Genomic DNA, 19,035 nt, shown 5'->3' with positions numbered 1-19,035 from the left:
ATTAGCTGACGAAACTTGCTCAAGCTAACTTCACGATATTTTTCTCTTAGGATAACTCAGACAGCATGAGCTAATGGTAATGACTTATACTCAAATATCAGGTCGTTAACCATTAAACTAATCAATATCCCCTTAGCAATGAAGTCTTTTTTTCTTTCATGTCTTATAAGCATCAAGATTACATTTGTGTTGTGTTGTAGAACCATCAGCAGGTTCTTTCATAAACTGATTTACGACCTCTAGAACCTCTTGTTCCTAAAGAACATATTGTATCTTAAGATATCATATTTTATAGTTATCTCCATATAGTTTCTCTCTTGTATTGAGTTCAACTATGATGTTCTTAGTTGCCATAATTTAAAATAAATACTTTATTTAGTAATTCAGTATAATTCATATGTATTTAATTTATAATTGACTCAATGTAAATTTGAGTTGGTTTACAAAATCAAGCAGTAACTTTATTTCTACTCATTATTTGTATAATCCGATCTAATCAACATTGATCAATGTTATTATACATATCCTATCAAATAAACTAATTATTTAAAAAGAAATAAAATAAACCAATCATTAAATTAGACATGAACTAAATATTAAATTAAATATGGACTAATCATTTTCAAGTTTGTTAATACATAACATAATTTTTTTCATTATATAGTACTATTCGTATATAACAACAGTTTCTACTACATTATTTTCATAAACTAAATGAGCTAATACTATTGGTACATAACGACAGTAACAATAATAAAAATCTAATAAACTAGATAAGTTAACATCACTCCCACTAAAACAAACACTAGTACAGTAGTCAACATTATCCCTTTCAACCTAGACGCATTTAGGGCAATATTAGGTAGGGCAGCTTCAGGATTCTCCATTTAGACCATATTCAGATTCTCTTTTGAATCCTCCTCAAACTCTTCAGGATTCACTTGCTCCACATTGTGAAGTAGCTTCACACACAACTCTAAATATGAGATGTGCCCTTCATAGCGCCCCCACATGGTGTGCTACTACCTTAGGATGCCCTGACTGTTATTGACTAAAATAATCGATCGAGTCGTCCAATATGTCCTATGACTCTGTAAACTGAGTCATACTTTATCTCCTGAATTACCTCCCTTAACTCATTCTGTTGCATATCGCGACGGATCATCATGTATATCATTCGTGTATCTAGAATTGAAAAATAATAATATCAGTATAAAATTGAGAAAATTAGTAACAAAATCAATTCAATTCAATTCACACATATGCATAGAACAAACATACAAAATCTATAAAAAAAAATAAGAAAAATAAATTTTATTCATTTGAGGAATTCTTGTTGACTGACACACTGGACCAGTTAATTGGGAAATTGAATCCTGAGCATGAGCTCAGTCCGTTGTTCTTATTAAAATTAATTTAATTGGACAAAGATCTTCTGTACCTATATTCTGTTATTATTTAACCTAAACTCATTTAAATAAATCTTAAACTTATTGATTAAACTCAAGTATATTTGATTAAATCAAAATCCGTTGGATTAAATTTGACATATTTAATTAAATCTAACCTATTAAAATAAATCTCATCAATTAAAATAAATCATAGAAGAAAAAAATACACTAATATTTTTTTCTTTGCATCTACTGTTCTGCTCTGCAAATAAAAAATAATTATATATTTTTTTAATTCGCAAACAACGAAACCTAAAGTTTCGTTTCCATCACCAGCGTCATTTTCCTTCTTTTTTTTTCTTTTTTTTTTTTTCTTTTTCTTTTTGACTATTTAAAACCAAACATTTCCCTGCAATTTCCTCGGCCGACGCCGTGATTTCTCCACTGCGACGAACGCGGTCGCCGGCCCTCGACGCAGTCGCTGGCGCTCGCCAGCCACAGGAGGGATGTTCTTTCAACACTTTCTCACGACGTCGTCGACTAGGGGGAAACTGCGACACGCAGTCACGATTTCCCGGCGACTGCGTTTGATGCGCGGCCGGTAAGGGTTCGTGAGGAGGCCGCCGTTTTTTCTTCCGCGGCTCGGGACCTCCGTGACGACTGGTGTTTCCCAGCACCCAGCAATGGTGGCAGATTGTGACACAGTCACGATCTCACCCGACAGTGAACAAATGTTTTTTTTTTCAGGAGTTTCATGCTTTTAGAACTCTAACTAGCTCTGATAGCTATTCTAAATACTGAAAAATACAGAAACAAAATCTGTAAACAGTGAGCACTTACCGTGATCTTGAGAAGAAATCGGAGAAGAGAGTTTGCCATATTCGAGAAGATCACACGAAGAACCTTGAAAGCCATAGTACTAATAAAGCAGGGAACCAAATACCAATTACAGGTCAAGTAGTCAAGAAGAAATGTAAAGAATTTAGAATTGTTGAAACTAGCATATTGGAAGATCAATCCACCAAAATAATCATGAGCAACTAAGATATTATAAGTCTCTTCCTCTTGGCCGAATCTGTAATCTTCATTAACATATTCGGTTTTAGTGGTTTCCTTGATAAGCTAGATTAAGGAATCATGCATAGCATTGAATTGGGAGCTGCCGAATACATCTACCACACCTAATATATGAAATGGGTGCATAAACCAAATCCCTTTTAATGAACGATCCTTTTAATATGTTCTCCTTCACACACCCTTGTTCTGATTAGCTTGGATGCATATATATATAGGAGGAGAATGAGAAAGATGAATGGGGGAAGAGGAATGGAAAAGGGCGTCCTTTCTTCTTCTCAACTTGTACAGTTTCTGTACACATCCAACACTTAAATCTAGGGGTGACCGGCCCGGACTCCATCCAACACGACTTACTACATCACTTCCGATTTACTTTGAGGAACGGTGGAAAACTTCTATGATACTGCGCCAATTGCCTCTAAGATTAACTGAGTCATAACAACTGGACCACCTGGGTTCTATAAAAACAATCATTTTGTTTAAGAGTGTATAATTGTTCTTCAATCCTTCAATATTAGGTGCAAACAGTCTTTCAATACTAATACATTTGTTTTGCTATACGAATATAATAAAATGAGACCTAATATAAAAGAAAATGCATCTAAATACCATTCCTTGAGAGCACAAAAAGCATTTTGAACTAAATGAATAAGTACTAAATCTAAATGGAGAAAGGTAATATCTGAATCACGCATATAGCAACAACACTAATATAACATCATCCTCAAGCTAGGTCTTTACGAGGTCATCATTACCATGGTGTTTTTCCGCGATGCCAACATAATCCACAACTTGAAGATTGGATCCTCAAAAACAGAACTTTCAGACTGAACTTAGAAAATACACACTTCAAATTTGAAGTTGCAAACTTAATCCTAATAGAACAGTATGTGTGCATAGAAAAATACAATTATAAAGGCCATACTTTGTCCCCATAAGTGAGGAAATTTCTTCACTATGAAAACAGCGCGCTCTCTCCTTTATCAATCTGTTCAGAGAGGGAGGAATCAGGCCATGGCCAGTCTGAAGAATTGGTTTCTGCTTGGTTAGTATCGGCTAGCTTCTCAAAGGCCTTGAACCTTAAATCTGCACAATCGGAGATTGACCTCTGTACGGTAAGAAGCTCTATGGGGGTCTTCCCTTCAAGCATGCTGACCACTGAAGTCATATTTGGCCTGAGAGTGGGAGATATGTTGGTGCAAAGAAGAGCCAACTTCAACATCTGCAAGGCTTCATCCCTGGAGAAATTAGAACCGAGAGCAGGATCAACGAGTTCAAGCAGCTTTCCCTTCTCATGGCAAACATAAGCCTATTTTCCATAAATAAAAAAGTTTACCAGTTAGTGTTTATTAGAACCAAAAACTGCCATGTTGAAACAGTTAGGAGGTTAGAAGTAGAGCATATGATCAAGCAAGTTAGAGGTTACACGAATATTAAAGACTAGTTCGTTGGTTAAATATAGTGGCTTAGCTCAAAGATTGTATGAACTGAATTGCCTCGAACTGCAATAACATAAATGCATAGGAGCATAAGCAAAATTTGTGCTAACAACAGAATGCAGAGTGAAAGTATTCTGTTCTAGACAATTGATCCTCTAATAATAAATTCTCACTGCCAAAATCAAAATAAGCATAAGAAAGCTGAAGAAAAAAAACTAGTTGCTTTGTGCCGCAAAATGTGTGAACAAATTAAGATCCATTTTTCTTGTTTCAGTGGATAACCCTTTTTCTTTGAATGGTAGAATGTCATTGCTAAAACAATCTTACCTGGCATGCTTTATTACATGCTCTACTAATACACTGTCTTGGGTCATTATGAATTGCTTAATGATGGCAGAATTACATATCACAAGTTCAGAGAAGAAAAGTTGAGAAATAGTTTCAGATGCTAATGCCTTGACAAGTTGAACCATAGGTATGGGCATATCATATGATAGTGGCTTTACAAATTAAATCACTGGTCGAAATGCATTTTAAAAGTTGCACCAGCACGTTTCAGATGTCATTACAGATAATTAGACAACATATCTTAAGTGTTCTTATACTCACCCAGTCAAGAAGATAGACACAATCTTCTTCTGGCCTATACTTTGTGTTGCTCTTTCCACTGATAACTTCCAGTGTTACAACTCCAAAGCTGTAAACATCAGCTTTGTCAGTCAAGTAACCTCTCATCGCATATTCAGGAGCCATGTATCCGCTGCATGAACAAATTCATTGTTTATAAGTTAATAAAGCAAGCAGTATCATCTAGAATACCAGCTAAAGGTATGTCCTTTGTTCTATTTTGGATAATGTATTGTAGTTTGTTAGAATATATAGTAAACAGACATTGATAAATAGGATTTATTTGCTTAGTTTCTCTTCCAATATCAACTCCTTGTCATGATAGTTGAATATTGAATCCTAATCTATCTTTATTTTATCATAATCCAACAGAATTCATCACTTCATCTTCACAAACTTCAGTATCCTGCAATGGCTTCAGTTTGGGGGAGTTAAGAAGGATACGACTCTTTTTAAGATCAGATCGAGTCAATCAAAGACTCTGAATTCAGAGATTCTCACCAACGTCAATGTAAGGCATTGTAATCCCAAATTTTTGCAATTGTTGTGCCCATGCTGCATCTTGTCAGTATTGTCGAGGATCTTATAGTTTTGTTTGTTTATTGACGATGCATTATATTTCTCACAAACATTGATTAAATCTGAGTATATGGACTCCTACGGCCTTGGATTTCACATCAGTCAGAAAATCTTGATCCAGATTGTACAAAATGGTTTTGACTCAACAACACATCAAATTTATGTAAGTTGAAAAGACTTTATTACCTCAAATTGTCCTAGTCCTTTGCATGTTTAAGCTTAAATAATGTAAGTTACAATCAATTTCCAAATTAGCAATGCTCCTCTTGGGGGCATAGTCTTCTCAGATTGGGGTATCCATCCTTAGAGCCTGCTACTCTAAATAAAGTAAAAGGAGAGAAGAAGAATACAGGGACATTATGAAGCTGATGGTACAAATTTACAATATGCCTCCTTTGTTTCTTGGTCAAATAGTGAAAACAGGACAGTTGGACCACCAAAATCAATCATTAAGCTGTTTATATACTGGAAAAGAATTACGACATGGTTATGAAACAGAAAGGAGATACTTATTAAGTGCCAGCTACTCTAGTGCTAATGTGGGTATTTTCTTGTTCATCAAGTTTTGCCAAGCCAAAATCTGAGATTTTTGCATTGAGATCCTTGTCAAGCAAAATATTTGTTGTCTTGATGTCTCGGTGAACAATCTTCAACCTTGATTCCTCATGAAGATATGCTAAACCTCTTGCTATTCCTAGGCAAATCTTCTGCCTGATTTTCCAGTCCAATTTCAATCTATATTTTTCAGGACCTAGAATAAGACAACTAACATAAACCTGTATAGCATATCTAGAAAGAAAGAGGGGAAAAAAGAGGATAAAAGACACTGGTAACTTTTTAAGTTCTTGTAATAGGAAATAGGGACAGAGAAGCACTAACCAAGCAGAGCTCTAGCAAGACTATTATTTTCCATATACTCGTAAATAAGCAATAACTGGTTTCCTTCAGTACAACATCCATAGAGCTTGACGAGATTTGGGTGATGCAAGGCAGATATAACACCTATTTCATTAAGGAATTCACGATTCCCTTGTTTAGACTTTGAAGAAAGTTGCTTGACAGCAATTGCCAAACCATCTGGTAATAAACCCTGAGAAATGGAGCAAAAAGGTAGTATAATGAAGGTGCCAAAGCTAAAACTTTTCCAATGCATATTTTACCTTGTAAACTGGACCAAATCCTCCTTCACCTATCTTATTTGACAGATCAAAATTTCTGGTGGCAGCTTTGATACACTTTAAACTGAATTGCCAAGTTTGCAGTTCCATTCCTTTGAGCTCTGCAAGTATCATGCCAATGTTCTGAATAGATAACTTAGGAGCTTGAAGTTAAAATATTTCCTTTAATATAGTAAATCAGCTAAGCATCTACTTCAACCGAAACCATAGTTACAAGTGGAATATGAATGCACAGAGATAAAATTACAACTACACTGTCAAATAAAGGTCAATGGTTTCAGAAAATAGGAAATATTTTCCAACTGCATCTGCTACAATGCTGCAACATTTCATAAGAAAAACCATATTAGATCTCTACCAACCACATGGGTGAAGGAATCATTCAAAAACAAGACATAGGTAGTGATTAAAGGCCAAGTAATTTCCCCTCCTGGGGCATATACGAACATTTACAGAAAGCAGAAAGAAAGTACTCCAGAATCTTTTTCCTTACCATCATTCTTGGAATCTCTCCTCCAGAAATACCAGAGGATAAGAGACAAGCTCAGTAGAAACACCAGACAAGCACTAGCAACAATGGCCAGAATAGTTCCAACAGTTAGCTTCTTATGATTTGTAGGAATCTTGAAATCTTAAAAAGAAACAAAGATTAGAGCATTGACTTTCATACAATGAAGAATAATAAGAACAAACCTCCAGAGACTTGCCTGGTGTAACAGAAATTGCTGATATAAGAGGCCCATATACACCTCTATTTGGAACAGAGTTTGTGCCTTTCCCAGCCCAATAGAAATGAATTTCCAAAGTTCCATCTATTATTACAGTAATGTATTTAATTATTTCCCTGCCAGTCCCATTAGCTTCCTTGGCTATATCAAAGTCTTGCAGAACTTTTACACCCTGTGAATCGACATAATTGTTAAATCTTCACTTAAAATTGACAATGAAAAAGTAAGAAGACATGGTTGGAAAGAGAAAATTTGAAGTATGAACTAGTGATGAGAGATTCTAAATTAACTGGAGATATGATTAAACAAGTCACCTGGATTGACACGTCAAACATGCGCCTCCCATTGCTGCTATATGTTTCATCATTGGTAAACTCTATCTCCGCAAAATGCAGACCAATGGTATACTTCCCTTTGTACATGCAAAAAGCATAGTACTTAAGAGAAAGTGGACTAAGCCTAGCAGTCATGTACAACTCTGGTATATTTAATGATGTTTTATTTGCAACTATGTAATGTGGTCTCTCATTGTCAATAAAATCTCCTGTGGAGCTATAAGCCCATTTCCCGTTATCAGAAGGAAAATAGTTGGATGCACCCAAGTCTATTGTGTCATCTTCATACTCATTGCCATCAATAATCACCTTACCACCACCGCAGTTTATAAAAAAATTGTAATCTGTGAGAAGCACAAAAATTAATGAACATTGCTTCTGCTTGGATATCTTCATAAACTTGACAGTTAAAAACAAAAAATATATTATCAACTTATGATACTCACTTCTAGCTTCACTAGAACATGGTAAGTTTCTCTGTAAGCATGATTTTATGCTATCAAAAGGAATGAAATCAGTGCAATTCTCTTTTATAAATCTGAAGTGATAACTGAATAACTAACCATGCCACAAGTAAAGAAATAAGAAGAAAAGGATACAAACAGACATACTTTTTAGAATTTGTTGATGAATAGCTTGATGCAAGATTACTACAAGAATAAAAGTCAATATTAGACAAGGCATAAATGTTATCAGAATGTAAGCCAACTATGAGGTTATTCAGATCATGGATTACTAACACAGTGCCTTGCTGACAAACAGAGGGTGCAGGTAGTCCCGTAAAAGAGTTGTAGGATATATCACTGTGTAACATGAACCCACTAGATTATGAATATATAATGTAATATTGCTGATATCCAACATTATATTGCAGAAGCAAGTTCCTTACAATTGGCGAGTGCTCGTTAAGATCCAACTGGGTATTGTTCCAGTGAACTTGTTATTTGTAAGGTACCTACACAAAAAAGATACAATCACACAATAACTATGAGAACGGAGGCATTTTATACACTCATCCTGCAAATACAGACAATGACTGGTTGCTTACATTTTATTTAGAGTCCGTGTTAGCCCTTCATAACTTGCTGGAATTGAACCCGACAAGTTGTTAAAGCTTAAATCCCTGTTGCAAAACATAAGAAAAATGCCATTGTAATCTGACTAGGTGAATAAATCTTAATAATGCAGCTTTGCAGAAGAAGCTTGCAAGCTTTCCCTCAAAAGAAGAAAAAGCTAAAACTTATCAAATGAATCTCTTAACAAGCTTACAAGGTATTTAGAGTGCTCATTTCTGCAATATATTCAGGAAGTTCCCCAGATATTGATAAGTTTCTCAAGACCCTGTATCATAGCAGTAACCAGCAGGTAAATGGTTTGGGTCAAATGTAAACAAAATCAACTTTTGCTCCTTTTCCATATTTGAGACTCACAATTTTAGCATTTTTTTCATATTCTGCAATGGAGGGAAAGTACCAATTCCTCCTTTCAAGTCGCTCACCCTTCTGCAAATTAAAGAAAGCAAGATGATTAAAAGTTAAGACTAAAAGACAAAACTTGTTTCAGAGAAGTGGATTAAATTCTCTTACAGCTCCTTCAAATTCATCAAAGTTGAAAAACTGAGAGGAAAAGGTCCCTCCATAGATGTGCCTTGCATATCTCTGTAGCAAAGTGTAATTTTGATTACAATGGCTGAATGAACTTGCAAGTATAAGAATATCAGAAAATAAATGAGCAGTAGTAAATACAGTCTCTCAAGCTGTGTCCAATTCCCAATGAATCTTGGAATTTTCCCAGATATTGGATTGCCATCAATCAAACTACAAAATATTAGACATGCTCAAGTGCCCATTTCTTCTTTCAATCATAATTTAGACACATAATACTATGCAATAGCCATTTATTGGCTGTAATAAACACAAGAGACCATTAAATATTGAAAATGTTTTGTGAGACATACAAATATGTGAGGTTTTGAAGGTTCCCAAGCGAATCTGGCAACTCCCCAGTTAGATAGTTCCCATTGGCAAGTCTACAAGGAAAGAAATGAGTTGAATAATTTAAACAAACCCAGGTTTACTAGGGAGTTTTAATTATAAAGTTGAGCTTGAGGACGTTCTATGGCATAGGTTGTGTATTAACATATATTGACAAAGACTTACAAGCGTCGTAAATTGGTGAGTTTTCCAAGTTCGACAGGTATTGATCCTTCCAATTGATTACCTTCAATTACCCTGTTTGTGAGAAAAAGTTCCATGATAACTAAGAACTCTATGAGAAACAAAACCCAGATAGTAGTTATTTTAGATGGAAGCAAGAATGTCACAATTCTTCAAGGGTGATCATGCCTCCCAGCTCCTTAGGAATTGTACCAGAAACCCTATTTCCAAGGAGGGACCTGCACAATGAGATAATGATCACAAATTTCATATCTTCAGATCATTGTCACCCTATAAATTTCTGAAGAAAAAAATATCTTGATCATTTGACGTGACAATATTACTCATAACACAACCAATAAGCTAAGATATGTAATCTAATTATGAAAATTTGAAATCCTCTCCTACAAGTGTTAGTAATCTAATTGTCCCCCAAAAAAATATTTAAAATAAAATTTCAGCTTTCGTCCTCTCCTCTCCACTGGCATACTTACTCTCTTTCTCTATAGAAGATAGGAAGGATGAAAAAAGGTGGCGGTGAACAAGGACAAGAAAGGACACTGAGAAAGTGAAAAGAAAATTGGTTTAAGCAGTGTTTCAGGGAATAAGCTATTAAGCTGTGATATTCATGGAATAGCCTAGCAATAAGTGGGTAAGTCAAAAGACTCAAAACCATGCAATTAAGTATGGGTCTTCAATGGGAGCACTAGCTAATATCTGGAAAGAGTGGTGGAAGTGATGGTGGTGGTAGGATGAGACACCAAATGGGAAAAGATTATCTCTTAGTGGAAACATTAAAAGCGAGTTCATAGATGACAATGAGAGACAAGAAATGGTAATGATTTCTTTAAGATTTTTATTCTACTAAAAAAAAAAATACTCAAAGAAAATAATTTCTTGCAATATTATTTTTGAATAAAATATTTATATCGAAGATTATAATACTATGAAGTAATGCACGGACAAGTTTTCTCATAAAATGGTTTCCGAATAGAGCATTTACATAGAAGGTTATATGAAGAAACACAGAAAAGAAAAAAAAATGAACTGGAAGGATGTAAATTACAGGTGGACAAGAGGAAGAGATGCCCAAGCTGCCGGAATAGTTCCATTGAGATAATTCCACGTTAAATCACTGCTCGAAGAGTGACAATAGGATAAGTTAGACACATTTCCAGAAGTAACTCCAACAGTTCGTAACTTGTTTTGATTCACTAGTAACAGGATGTCACTTTAGGCTTACATATCTGTTAAGAAGGTCAGATTGGCAAACTCCTCTGGAAGAATGCCAGTTAAGTCCTGGCTCATAAGTTTGCTGCACTCAAAAAGAAAACAAGCATGCATCTGTTTAAGTGATTGGAAAAATATCAAGAAGGAACATCACTCTGTAATGCATTTTTATTTAACTAAGCCTACATGCTAGTAACATGGCAAATATTGGAGGTTGAATTGCAGTTTCCACATGTCACATTATTAGCAAAATGAGGCATGTTACTTGGGGGCTGAACCCTCCATCCATTAGTTCCAGTACATGGATCCACAGAAAAGTCCCACTCCTTTTTCAACTTGGATCCGATCACACGCAATGCTGCAACTGTATCCAAAAATATATAGCACATATTAGAAGTCAAATTCTACTTATGAGTTAGTGACGAAACTATGGTAAATTTTTGTAATTCTTTTGATTCCATAGAAACCGCCACTCAGAAGAATGCATACTCTGGTACATTCTCTTGCATGCCTTGGCAACTAAAATTAAACACAGAGTCTTCAAGAAAAACAATTCTTTTTGTATGTATATTAGTTACACATAGAATTATCCTTTGGGATGTATATAGTTAATTACTTATGAAAAAATGATGCATTCATTGTTAAACTGTGAAATTGTGGTACCAAGGAAGGCAAAACCTCCACAAGAATATGTATTGTGCATTTTTTTTCATGGAGGTTGCTCAGAATGTATATCTCTTCTGAATTGGTCAAAATTATTTTTTAAAAAAAAATCGTCTAAATTATAGTGGAATGGAAGGCAAAGATTATGCACAGTTCAATCGGAGACATTGAGTTTTCACATCAATCACTGCAGTTAGCATTTAATAGTTAGTATTAAGGAAAAACATCAATTTGACTATGTTAGAATTTCCATTGACTAACAATAGGGAATTTTAATTGGATACTTTGTAGTTGACCATTGCCAGTACAGCTGCTCCCACCAATGAGATCAACGACTATCTTTCAGAATACAGCCTAGATTAAGAATGGTCCATTTTTGTAGTATATGCTTGGTATAATCCTAAGTCGTTAGTATAAAAACTATGTGTTCATTTCTCTCTGTTCGTAGTTCCGTTTACACTTCTGAATCTTGCAAAAGAGACTCTTTTCGAAAGGAAAGGGCCACGAAGACAAACTTATCTCAAAGAAAACATCTTTATTCACTGAAAAGAGTAAAAATGGGGTAAACCCTTTACCGGAAGTAAACAATAAAACGAGAAGAAAGATTAGAAGGCATCAGTGTATCAGTTCAGAGGTCCCGGTTCCAATTTGAGCAATTCATAGCTAAAGAAGCAACTGGTAAAAAAGGAAAGCATATGCTGTCATACAACCGCAAGCTCTTCCATTTCAGATCGAAAGGGCAAGGGAGAAACACGGCGAACCTTCCTCCGGTGGCAGCCTCTGGGCGTCGCAGCCGAGATCCAAGCAGAACAGCAGTAGCAAAACAAGCGCAAGAGGAAGATGCTTGAGCAAATGCATGCTGCGGGTTTCGTTCATCTCCAGTTGCGTCGCTGCCCCCTCGCTTCCCGCGTGCTCAAATCGAGCTAAAGCAAACAGATCTAAGACGACTGAACGAGCTACAGATCATGACAAAATAAAGAAAGATAGAAACATATCTTGGGGAGAGACAGAGACAAACTGAAGCCTTCATGGGCAGTCGAAATAGATATTTTAATTAAAAAATTTAACTTTTTACGTAATTTTAAAATTATTAAATCACATAATCAAATCAATTTTCACACTCACTATTCCGAGTCAACCGCTACATTGAATTGATTAATTTCTTTTAAAATATAATCAATTAATATTTTAAAAAATTTACTATCAATATATTTCATCAAACTAATATTTAAAGTCATCCATATAATTAGAGGAATTACACGAATTCATTGTACCTAATTTTAAGTCATTTTGGACTATTTATATTTATCAATTAATTTTGATCGAATGAATTTAAAATTTTTTTATTAAAATTGGCTGATGAATTTAGAAAATTTAGAATGATATAAAATTAGTTTTCATATATTTATCTAATATTATATCAATATCCTCACATAGTAAGAACAGTGAGTTTTTAATACGAATTAATCTTTTAAAGAAAAAATAATTGATTCCACTGCTGTAATGGTAGCAGACGACTATAAACAGTAATAGTCTTTTAAAAAAACTTAGATACGTAATTTAGGATATGTCATATAGATATTTTTTTAAAATTTCTACGTGTTTTAATAAAAAGTTGATAAAATTTTTAATACTAAAAACATATATAGAGGATATTTTTAATGCGCTTCACTAGCTAGCTCACGATGTGATGTGGATTATCAATAATAATAAATTGAATAAAAATAATGAGGTGATGCAGATGGATGGGTTTTAATATTTTTTTTTTTAAAATACTGCTGATCCAGTATCGTCAATTATATAATAAAATGCAGACTGATAAATTATAAGGAGTATTTTATCCTGGTGCAATGATTTATATAAGCACCAACGAGAGGGATGGGTTTCAACTTCGAAATTGAACTCGGTCGGCTCTTGAAGTTGAATTTTTTTATTGAAAATAAAATAAAAAATACTTTTACCTCTTAAAAGTTATTTTCTTTCTAGATAATAATTATTAAGATTATAAAATACGACGTAAGTCATTCAGAGACTCAAGTCATAATATGATAGCAACCTAACTTTGATTCAAAGTGGCGGCTACCTAACTATTAATGACTTGATAATATAATAGAATTTGACAATTGACTTATATAATGTCATACTAAATTCTATCTTAGAACCTATAAAACCTATAATTATATAATATAATTGTTTTTATTGCTTAGCATTTCGTAATAACTTCTTTTTAACCAACGTTTACGCACCTAAGAATTAAAGTGTTTTTTTTTTCACTAATATAACTTATTCAATCAACAAAGGGTCGAAAGGACTTGCATTAGGCCATAAGCACTTGGTATTTACAAATTACAGCTACATGCATGCTTTTTCTTCAAGCATTCAGGAGCCAGAATGGTTGATCTACTTGAGTTAATCTCGGATTGATTTACTCGGTAATTAAAAAATCCCTTTTTTTCTTTCTCAACTTTTTTTTTAAGAAATAAAGAAAATATAAAATAATTATTTTTAATAATTTTATTGATAAAATTAAAAGTTGATTTATATAAATTATCAATTAATAATAGAAATATTAAATATGATATACAATTATAATAATAATAATCGTGAATATAATAAGTTTAAAAATATTATATTTTGCTTTCGATATTTGATTATGATGTCAAATATGATAAATCTTCATTGATTGAAATCAATTCAAGATTATTTTTCATAACTGTTTTCTTGTCCAAATATTGAATTTAATTGCTAACTTGGTATAACATTGTCTAAATAATGACTTAGTGAATATATCAGCAATTTAATCTCCTATAGAGATGTAAGAAATCGAAAGTTGTTGAATTGTTACACGTTCGTGAACAAAATGAAAGTTAATCTCCACGTGCTTGGTATGAGCATGGAAGACTGGATTTGCCGCAAGATAAGTTACTCCTATATTATCACACTAGATTTTGGGCATAACAGTTTGGGAAAAATGTAATTCCGAAAGAAGATATTGTAATCAAATAATTTCGGATGTTACATTAGTAATAGCTTTATATTCAGCTTTATTATTTGAACAAGAAACTGTAGGTTGCTTCTTTAAAAGCCAAGAAATAAAATTTCATCCAAGAAATATTGCATATCCACTAGTTGAACGTCTGTCTTCAGGAAATCCGGCTCAATCTACATCACTATAGACATTCAACTCTAGCGAGGACTGACGATATAAAAGAAGGTCATGTAAAATTATGCCTTTAAGATAACGAAGAATTCTCTTGACACTTTCCCAATGATACTCAATGGGAGAATGCATAAATTGATAGACACAATTAACTATAAAAATAATGTCAGGTCGTGTAATAGTAACATATTATAGGACACCAATAATACTAAGGTAGATCTGGGGGTTAGTCATTAAAGGAGAAGAAGGAGGAGCATTAAAACCTCCTTCAATGATTGGTGTAGAGATAGGACACACACCATTCATTTTAGCTTGTTGAAGAAGTTTAGTGATATATTTGCTCTGAGAGAGAAGACAACCTTTAGCATATGGAAGAAACTCAATGTTAAGGAAAAAATTAGCCTTGCCAAGGTCTCAAATCGAAAACTCTTGATTAAGAAGATGGAGGAAAGAAGTGATGACATCTTGATCACTGCAGTTATTAAAATACCATCCACATAAATTAGAAAAAAGATAGTAAATTTTTCATTGCATTTATAGAATAGTGAAGAGTCAATTTTTAACCCAGAAAAACCTTGAATGTAAAGCCAATTAGATAGACAATGAAACCACACTTGAGGTGTTTGTCGAAAACCATATATATATTTCTGAAGTTTACAAACATGTATTGAAAATTACAGATGGATGAAATCTGGTGGTTGCTTCATAAATACAGTTTCTTCAAGTTGACCGTGAAGGAAAGCATTAGAAATAGCTAATTATTGTATCGACCAATTAGAGCTAATATCTATAGATAGTAACAATCTGATTGTTGTAATTTTGATGACCAGACTAAAAGTATCATTAAAGTCAATACCTAGTTGCTGACTAAAATCTTTTGCAACAATGCGACCTTTGTAGTATTCAATGGATCCATCTACATGATACTTGATTAGGTAAATCTATTTAGAGTCCACAATATTCATAGATGGAGTACGAGGAACTAAGGTCCATGTTTCATTATGGAGAAGAGCATCACTAGATCAAACTTCCTTTATGGGTAATTATAAGAAATTGTTTAGGTTTGTGTGATCTTCTCTAGGTGAAGGATCACAATCCTACAAGTAATCAAGTAATGGTATACACTTAGGCACACTTAATAGTATCCTCCTCAACGGAGTCACTGCTATTATTTGTGTGACCAAAGAAAGACCAACTATTAATTTGTCATAAAGTTAGGATGACAAGATAATAAAATTAAATGGGCAAAACTCTCTCTTACAAATGTTTGAATTTGTATACGTCCACACTAACATGACATACAGAATTTACGGTGTTTGAGATAATTTTATTTGTCATAAGAATAGGTTGACAAGATAATTAATGGGTAAAACACTCATCTTACAAATACTTGATTTTGTATACGTCCACACTAACGTAGCATACAAAATTTACGGTGTTTGAGGTATTGGTGAATTTAAATGATATTATTTTGAGGAATCAATATTATTTTAAATTTAAAGTTTTGATCAAAGACAGACCAACTATTAATTTTATTTGTCATAAAGTTAGGTTGACGAGATAATAAAATTAATGGATAAAATCTCTTCTTAAAGTTGAATTTGTATACATCCACACTTATGTGGCATACAAAATTCACTGGGATTTTGAGGTGTTGGTCTTGACCAAATATTTTTGTGATTTATTAGGATTTCAAATGTTTGTCAATCCCCTAGCTGTTATAATATAGAATAAACTTAATAGTCTCAATTATAATAATTAGAAACTTGGACACTAAGGTGGACTGGCCTCTAAGAAATGAGAACAATAAAGGTATATTTCATTAGTTGTTGAAACATATTTAGTGGTGTTATCTACTGGTACCTGGTGTGTAGATACGGGAGCCACTGATCATGTCTGCAATTCATTGCAGGGGTTCCAGGAAACCCGACAACTATATAAAGGGGAAATCACCATGGGCACTGCTACAATAGTAACAGCTGTTGCAGTGGGAGATGTTTATCCTTTGATAGGAATAAAACATGAATTTTGAGAAATTGTCTTTACGTACCAAGTTTTAGAAAGAACTTGATTTCAGTTTCTAAAACTATTTAAGGATGGATATTCTGTCTATTTTGATGACAAAGTTGTTATCAAGAAAAATAGGAAAGTTATCTGTTCTGGTATGTTGGTTGGCAATCTATATAAATCTAAAAACTCCCACAATGCAACAAATGGAAATTAATAACACATCTTCTAACTCTAATAAGAAAAAGTAACCTTCGGAAATAAATCAATCATATCTTTGGCATCTAAGGCTAAGTCATATTAACTTGAGTAGGATTCAAAGGATAATAGCTGATGAACTTTTGGATTCATTGGTGGTGGAAAACTTTCCAACCTACGAGTCTTGCTTGGAAGAAAAGATGACTAAGAGGCATTTTTAAGTCCAAGGGGTAAAGAGCCAAAGACGTGATGGAATTGGTTCATTCTGGTTTGTATGGACCTATGACTATCCAAGTAAGAGGTGGTTTCGAATATTTCGACTATTCGAGATACGAGTACATTTACTTGACGCACCGCAAGTCTGAGTGCTTTGATAAAGTTCAAAGAGTACAAGGCTGATGTGGAGAAACGTCATGGTAAAAGTATCAAGACACTACGGTAAGATCGTAGTGGCGAGTAACTCTTAGGAGAGTTTAGGAGTCACTTATCAAAAGACGGGATTTAATCCTAACTGACTGCACATGGTACACCCCAACAAGAATGGTGTGGCAAATCGAAGGTATAAGACTCTTATGGAAATTGTTAGATCAATGATGAGTTATTAAGAATTACCTAATTCATTTTAGGGATATACTCTGAAAACGGCAGTGAACTTAGTACCTTCTAAGTCAGTACCCTCTACTCCCATAGAATTGTAGAATGGGCATAAGCCTAGTCTGAAGCATATTCAGATTTGGGGTAGTCCAACACTTGTATTGAAGGGATACTCAGAGAACAAACAAAGAAAAAGGGTCCAACCATGTGGAATCCACACGGTCGTGCCACATGCCCAAAAGGGGAGAAGGCTCCGGCCGTGTGAACCCACATGGTCGTACCACAAAGTAGAGACATCTTAGAAGATTTCCTGAGCTCCGATTTACTACCTCGGTCTGACCATCCGTCTAAGGGGGATAGGTGCTACTGAAGTTTATCTTCATCCCTAGGCTTCCCCATAAAGTCTTCCAAAAGTGACTGATAAATTTAGTATCATGATCTGAAGTAATAGTTTGAGGAATACCATATAAATGCACAATCTCTTTGAAGAAGAGGGTGGCAATCCAAACAACATCTATGGTTTTTCTGCACGCCACAAAGTGAGCCATCTTGGAGAATCAGTCCACCATAATTAGAATAGAATTTGCGGTCCATTGGGTGCAGGGTAAATCCAATACGAAATTCATGCTAGCCTCGCACCAAGGGGCTTTGGGAATTGATAAGGGAGTATACAAGCTAGCATTTGTGAGGCCTCCCTTAGATTTCTGATAGACAAAGCAATGGTTCACAAAATAAGCTATGTCATTGGTTAGGTTAGGCCAATAGAAATCGGAATAGATGAGGGCTAATGTCTTATCTTAGCTGAAGTGTCATTCATTATGAAAATCACTGATAATTAATGTGTTGTCTTAAGGAATAGTCTAGAATGCATAATCATAGTCCATGAAATAGATAACCATTATACTGAATAAAATCGTTATGAAGCCCAATAGTTACCTCCTGAAATATCTTGTCAAAGGAGGGATCAACAACATACATATCTAAGAAAGATCCAAAATTGGCAACCCTAGTGCTCATGGTAGTAAGCAAGGAAGAATGATGGCTTAAAGCATTTGTAACACGATTGACACTCCCAGATTGATGCTTCAACATGAAGGTGAACTCCTACAAGTAGTTTATCCACTTGGCATATCAACTACTCAGCTTGTGTTAGCCGTTGATATACTTTAAAGTCTCATGATCAATGAACAAGATAAATTCCTTCTACACAAGATAATGACACCAATGTTTCAAGGATTGCATAATAGCATAAAATTCTAGGTCATAGGTAGAGTAATTTTTTTTAGCACCAGATAGTTTTTCACTGAAGAAGGAAATAGGGCGTCTCAATTGACTTAGAACACCATCAATGTCAATGCTAGATGCGTCACAGTTTACTTTGAATAGGTTGTCAAACTCTGGAAGTGCTAGATCATCTTTTGCTTTACTAGTTGAAAATTAGTTATAGCAGCTTCAGCCCACTTGAATTCGCGCCCCTTGAGATACTTAGTGATATCAACAATTAAGGTGCTAAAATTCCGGATGAATCGGCGGTAGAAAGAGGTTAATCCATGAAAACTTCGGACATCGTGAATGGTTTTTGGCTGCGACAACTCTAAGATTGCATCTATCTTTGATGGATCTGCATGAACGCCATCGGTAGACACTATAAATCCAAGAAATGAAACTGAGAT

At 34.4% G+C, this 19,035-nt stretch overlaps 1 protein-coding gene across 1 annotated transcript; it reads right to left on the bottom strand.

Moving 5' to 3' along the window:
• Nucleotides 1–3,245: 3,245 nt before the first annotated feature.
• LOC122005409 (probable LRR receptor-like serine/threonine-protein kinase At1g53440) lies at nucleotides 3,246–12,405 on the bottom strand. Its single transcript, XM_042560441.1, has 24 exons — nucleotides 12,165–12,405; nucleotides 10,927–11,104; nucleotides 10,754–10,825; nucleotides 10,577–10,645; nucleotides 9,678–9,749; nucleotides 9,514–9,585; nucleotides 9,312–9,383; nucleotides 9,100–9,171; nucleotides 8,941–9,012; nucleotides 8,785–8,856; nucleotides 8,624–8,695; nucleotides 8,403–8,477; nucleotides 8,244–8,309; nucleotides 8,095–8,157; nucleotides 7,966–8,004; nucleotides 7,801–7,850; nucleotides 7,334–7,698; nucleotides 6,999–7,191; nucleotides 6,785–6,922; nucleotides 6,274–6,392; nucleotides 5,993–6,203; nucleotides 5,627–5,864; nucleotides 4,517–4,667; nucleotides 3,246–3,777 (listed from the first exon to the last, which is right to left on the bottom strand). Exons 1-24 carry the CDS (start codon nucleotides 12,277–12,279, stop codon nucleotides 3,424–3,426), a joined length of 3,000 nt encoding a protein of 999 aa, XP_042416375.1. The 5' UTR covers nucleotides 12,280–12,405; the 3' UTR covers nucleotides 3,246–3,423.
• Between the last annotated feature and the right edge of the window lie 6,630 nt (nucleotides 12,406–19,035).

The sequence above is a fragment of the Zingiber officinale genome, chromosome 7B (genome assembly GCF_018446385.1).
Source record: "Zingiber officinale cultivar Zhangliang chromosome 7B, Zo_v1.1, whole genome shotgun sequence".
Classification (NCBI taxonomy): domain Eukaryota; kingdom Viridiplantae; phylum Streptophyta; class Magnoliopsida; order Zingiberales; family Zingiberaceae; genus Zingiber; species Zingiber officinale.
Note: the sequence above shows the minus strand (reverse complement) of the source record. Positions and strands in the feature narration are given on the sequence as shown.

Bases quoted from the DNA above. Each gene is read 5' to 3' on its own strand.
- LOC122005409 (XM_042560441.1), bottom strand. From the start codon at position 12,279: ATGAACGAAACCCGCAGCATGCATTTGCTCAAGCATCTTCCTCTTGCG. The intron at 9,013-9,099 runs GTATTTACTACT...ACTTTGCTACAG, and splicing joins TGGACACAGCTTGAGAGACT to AGATATGCAAGGCACATCTA. The intron at 7,851-7,965 runs GTATGTCTGTTT...TCCTTTTGATAG, and splicing joins TCATCAACAAATTCTAAAAA to CATAAAATCATGCTTACAGA.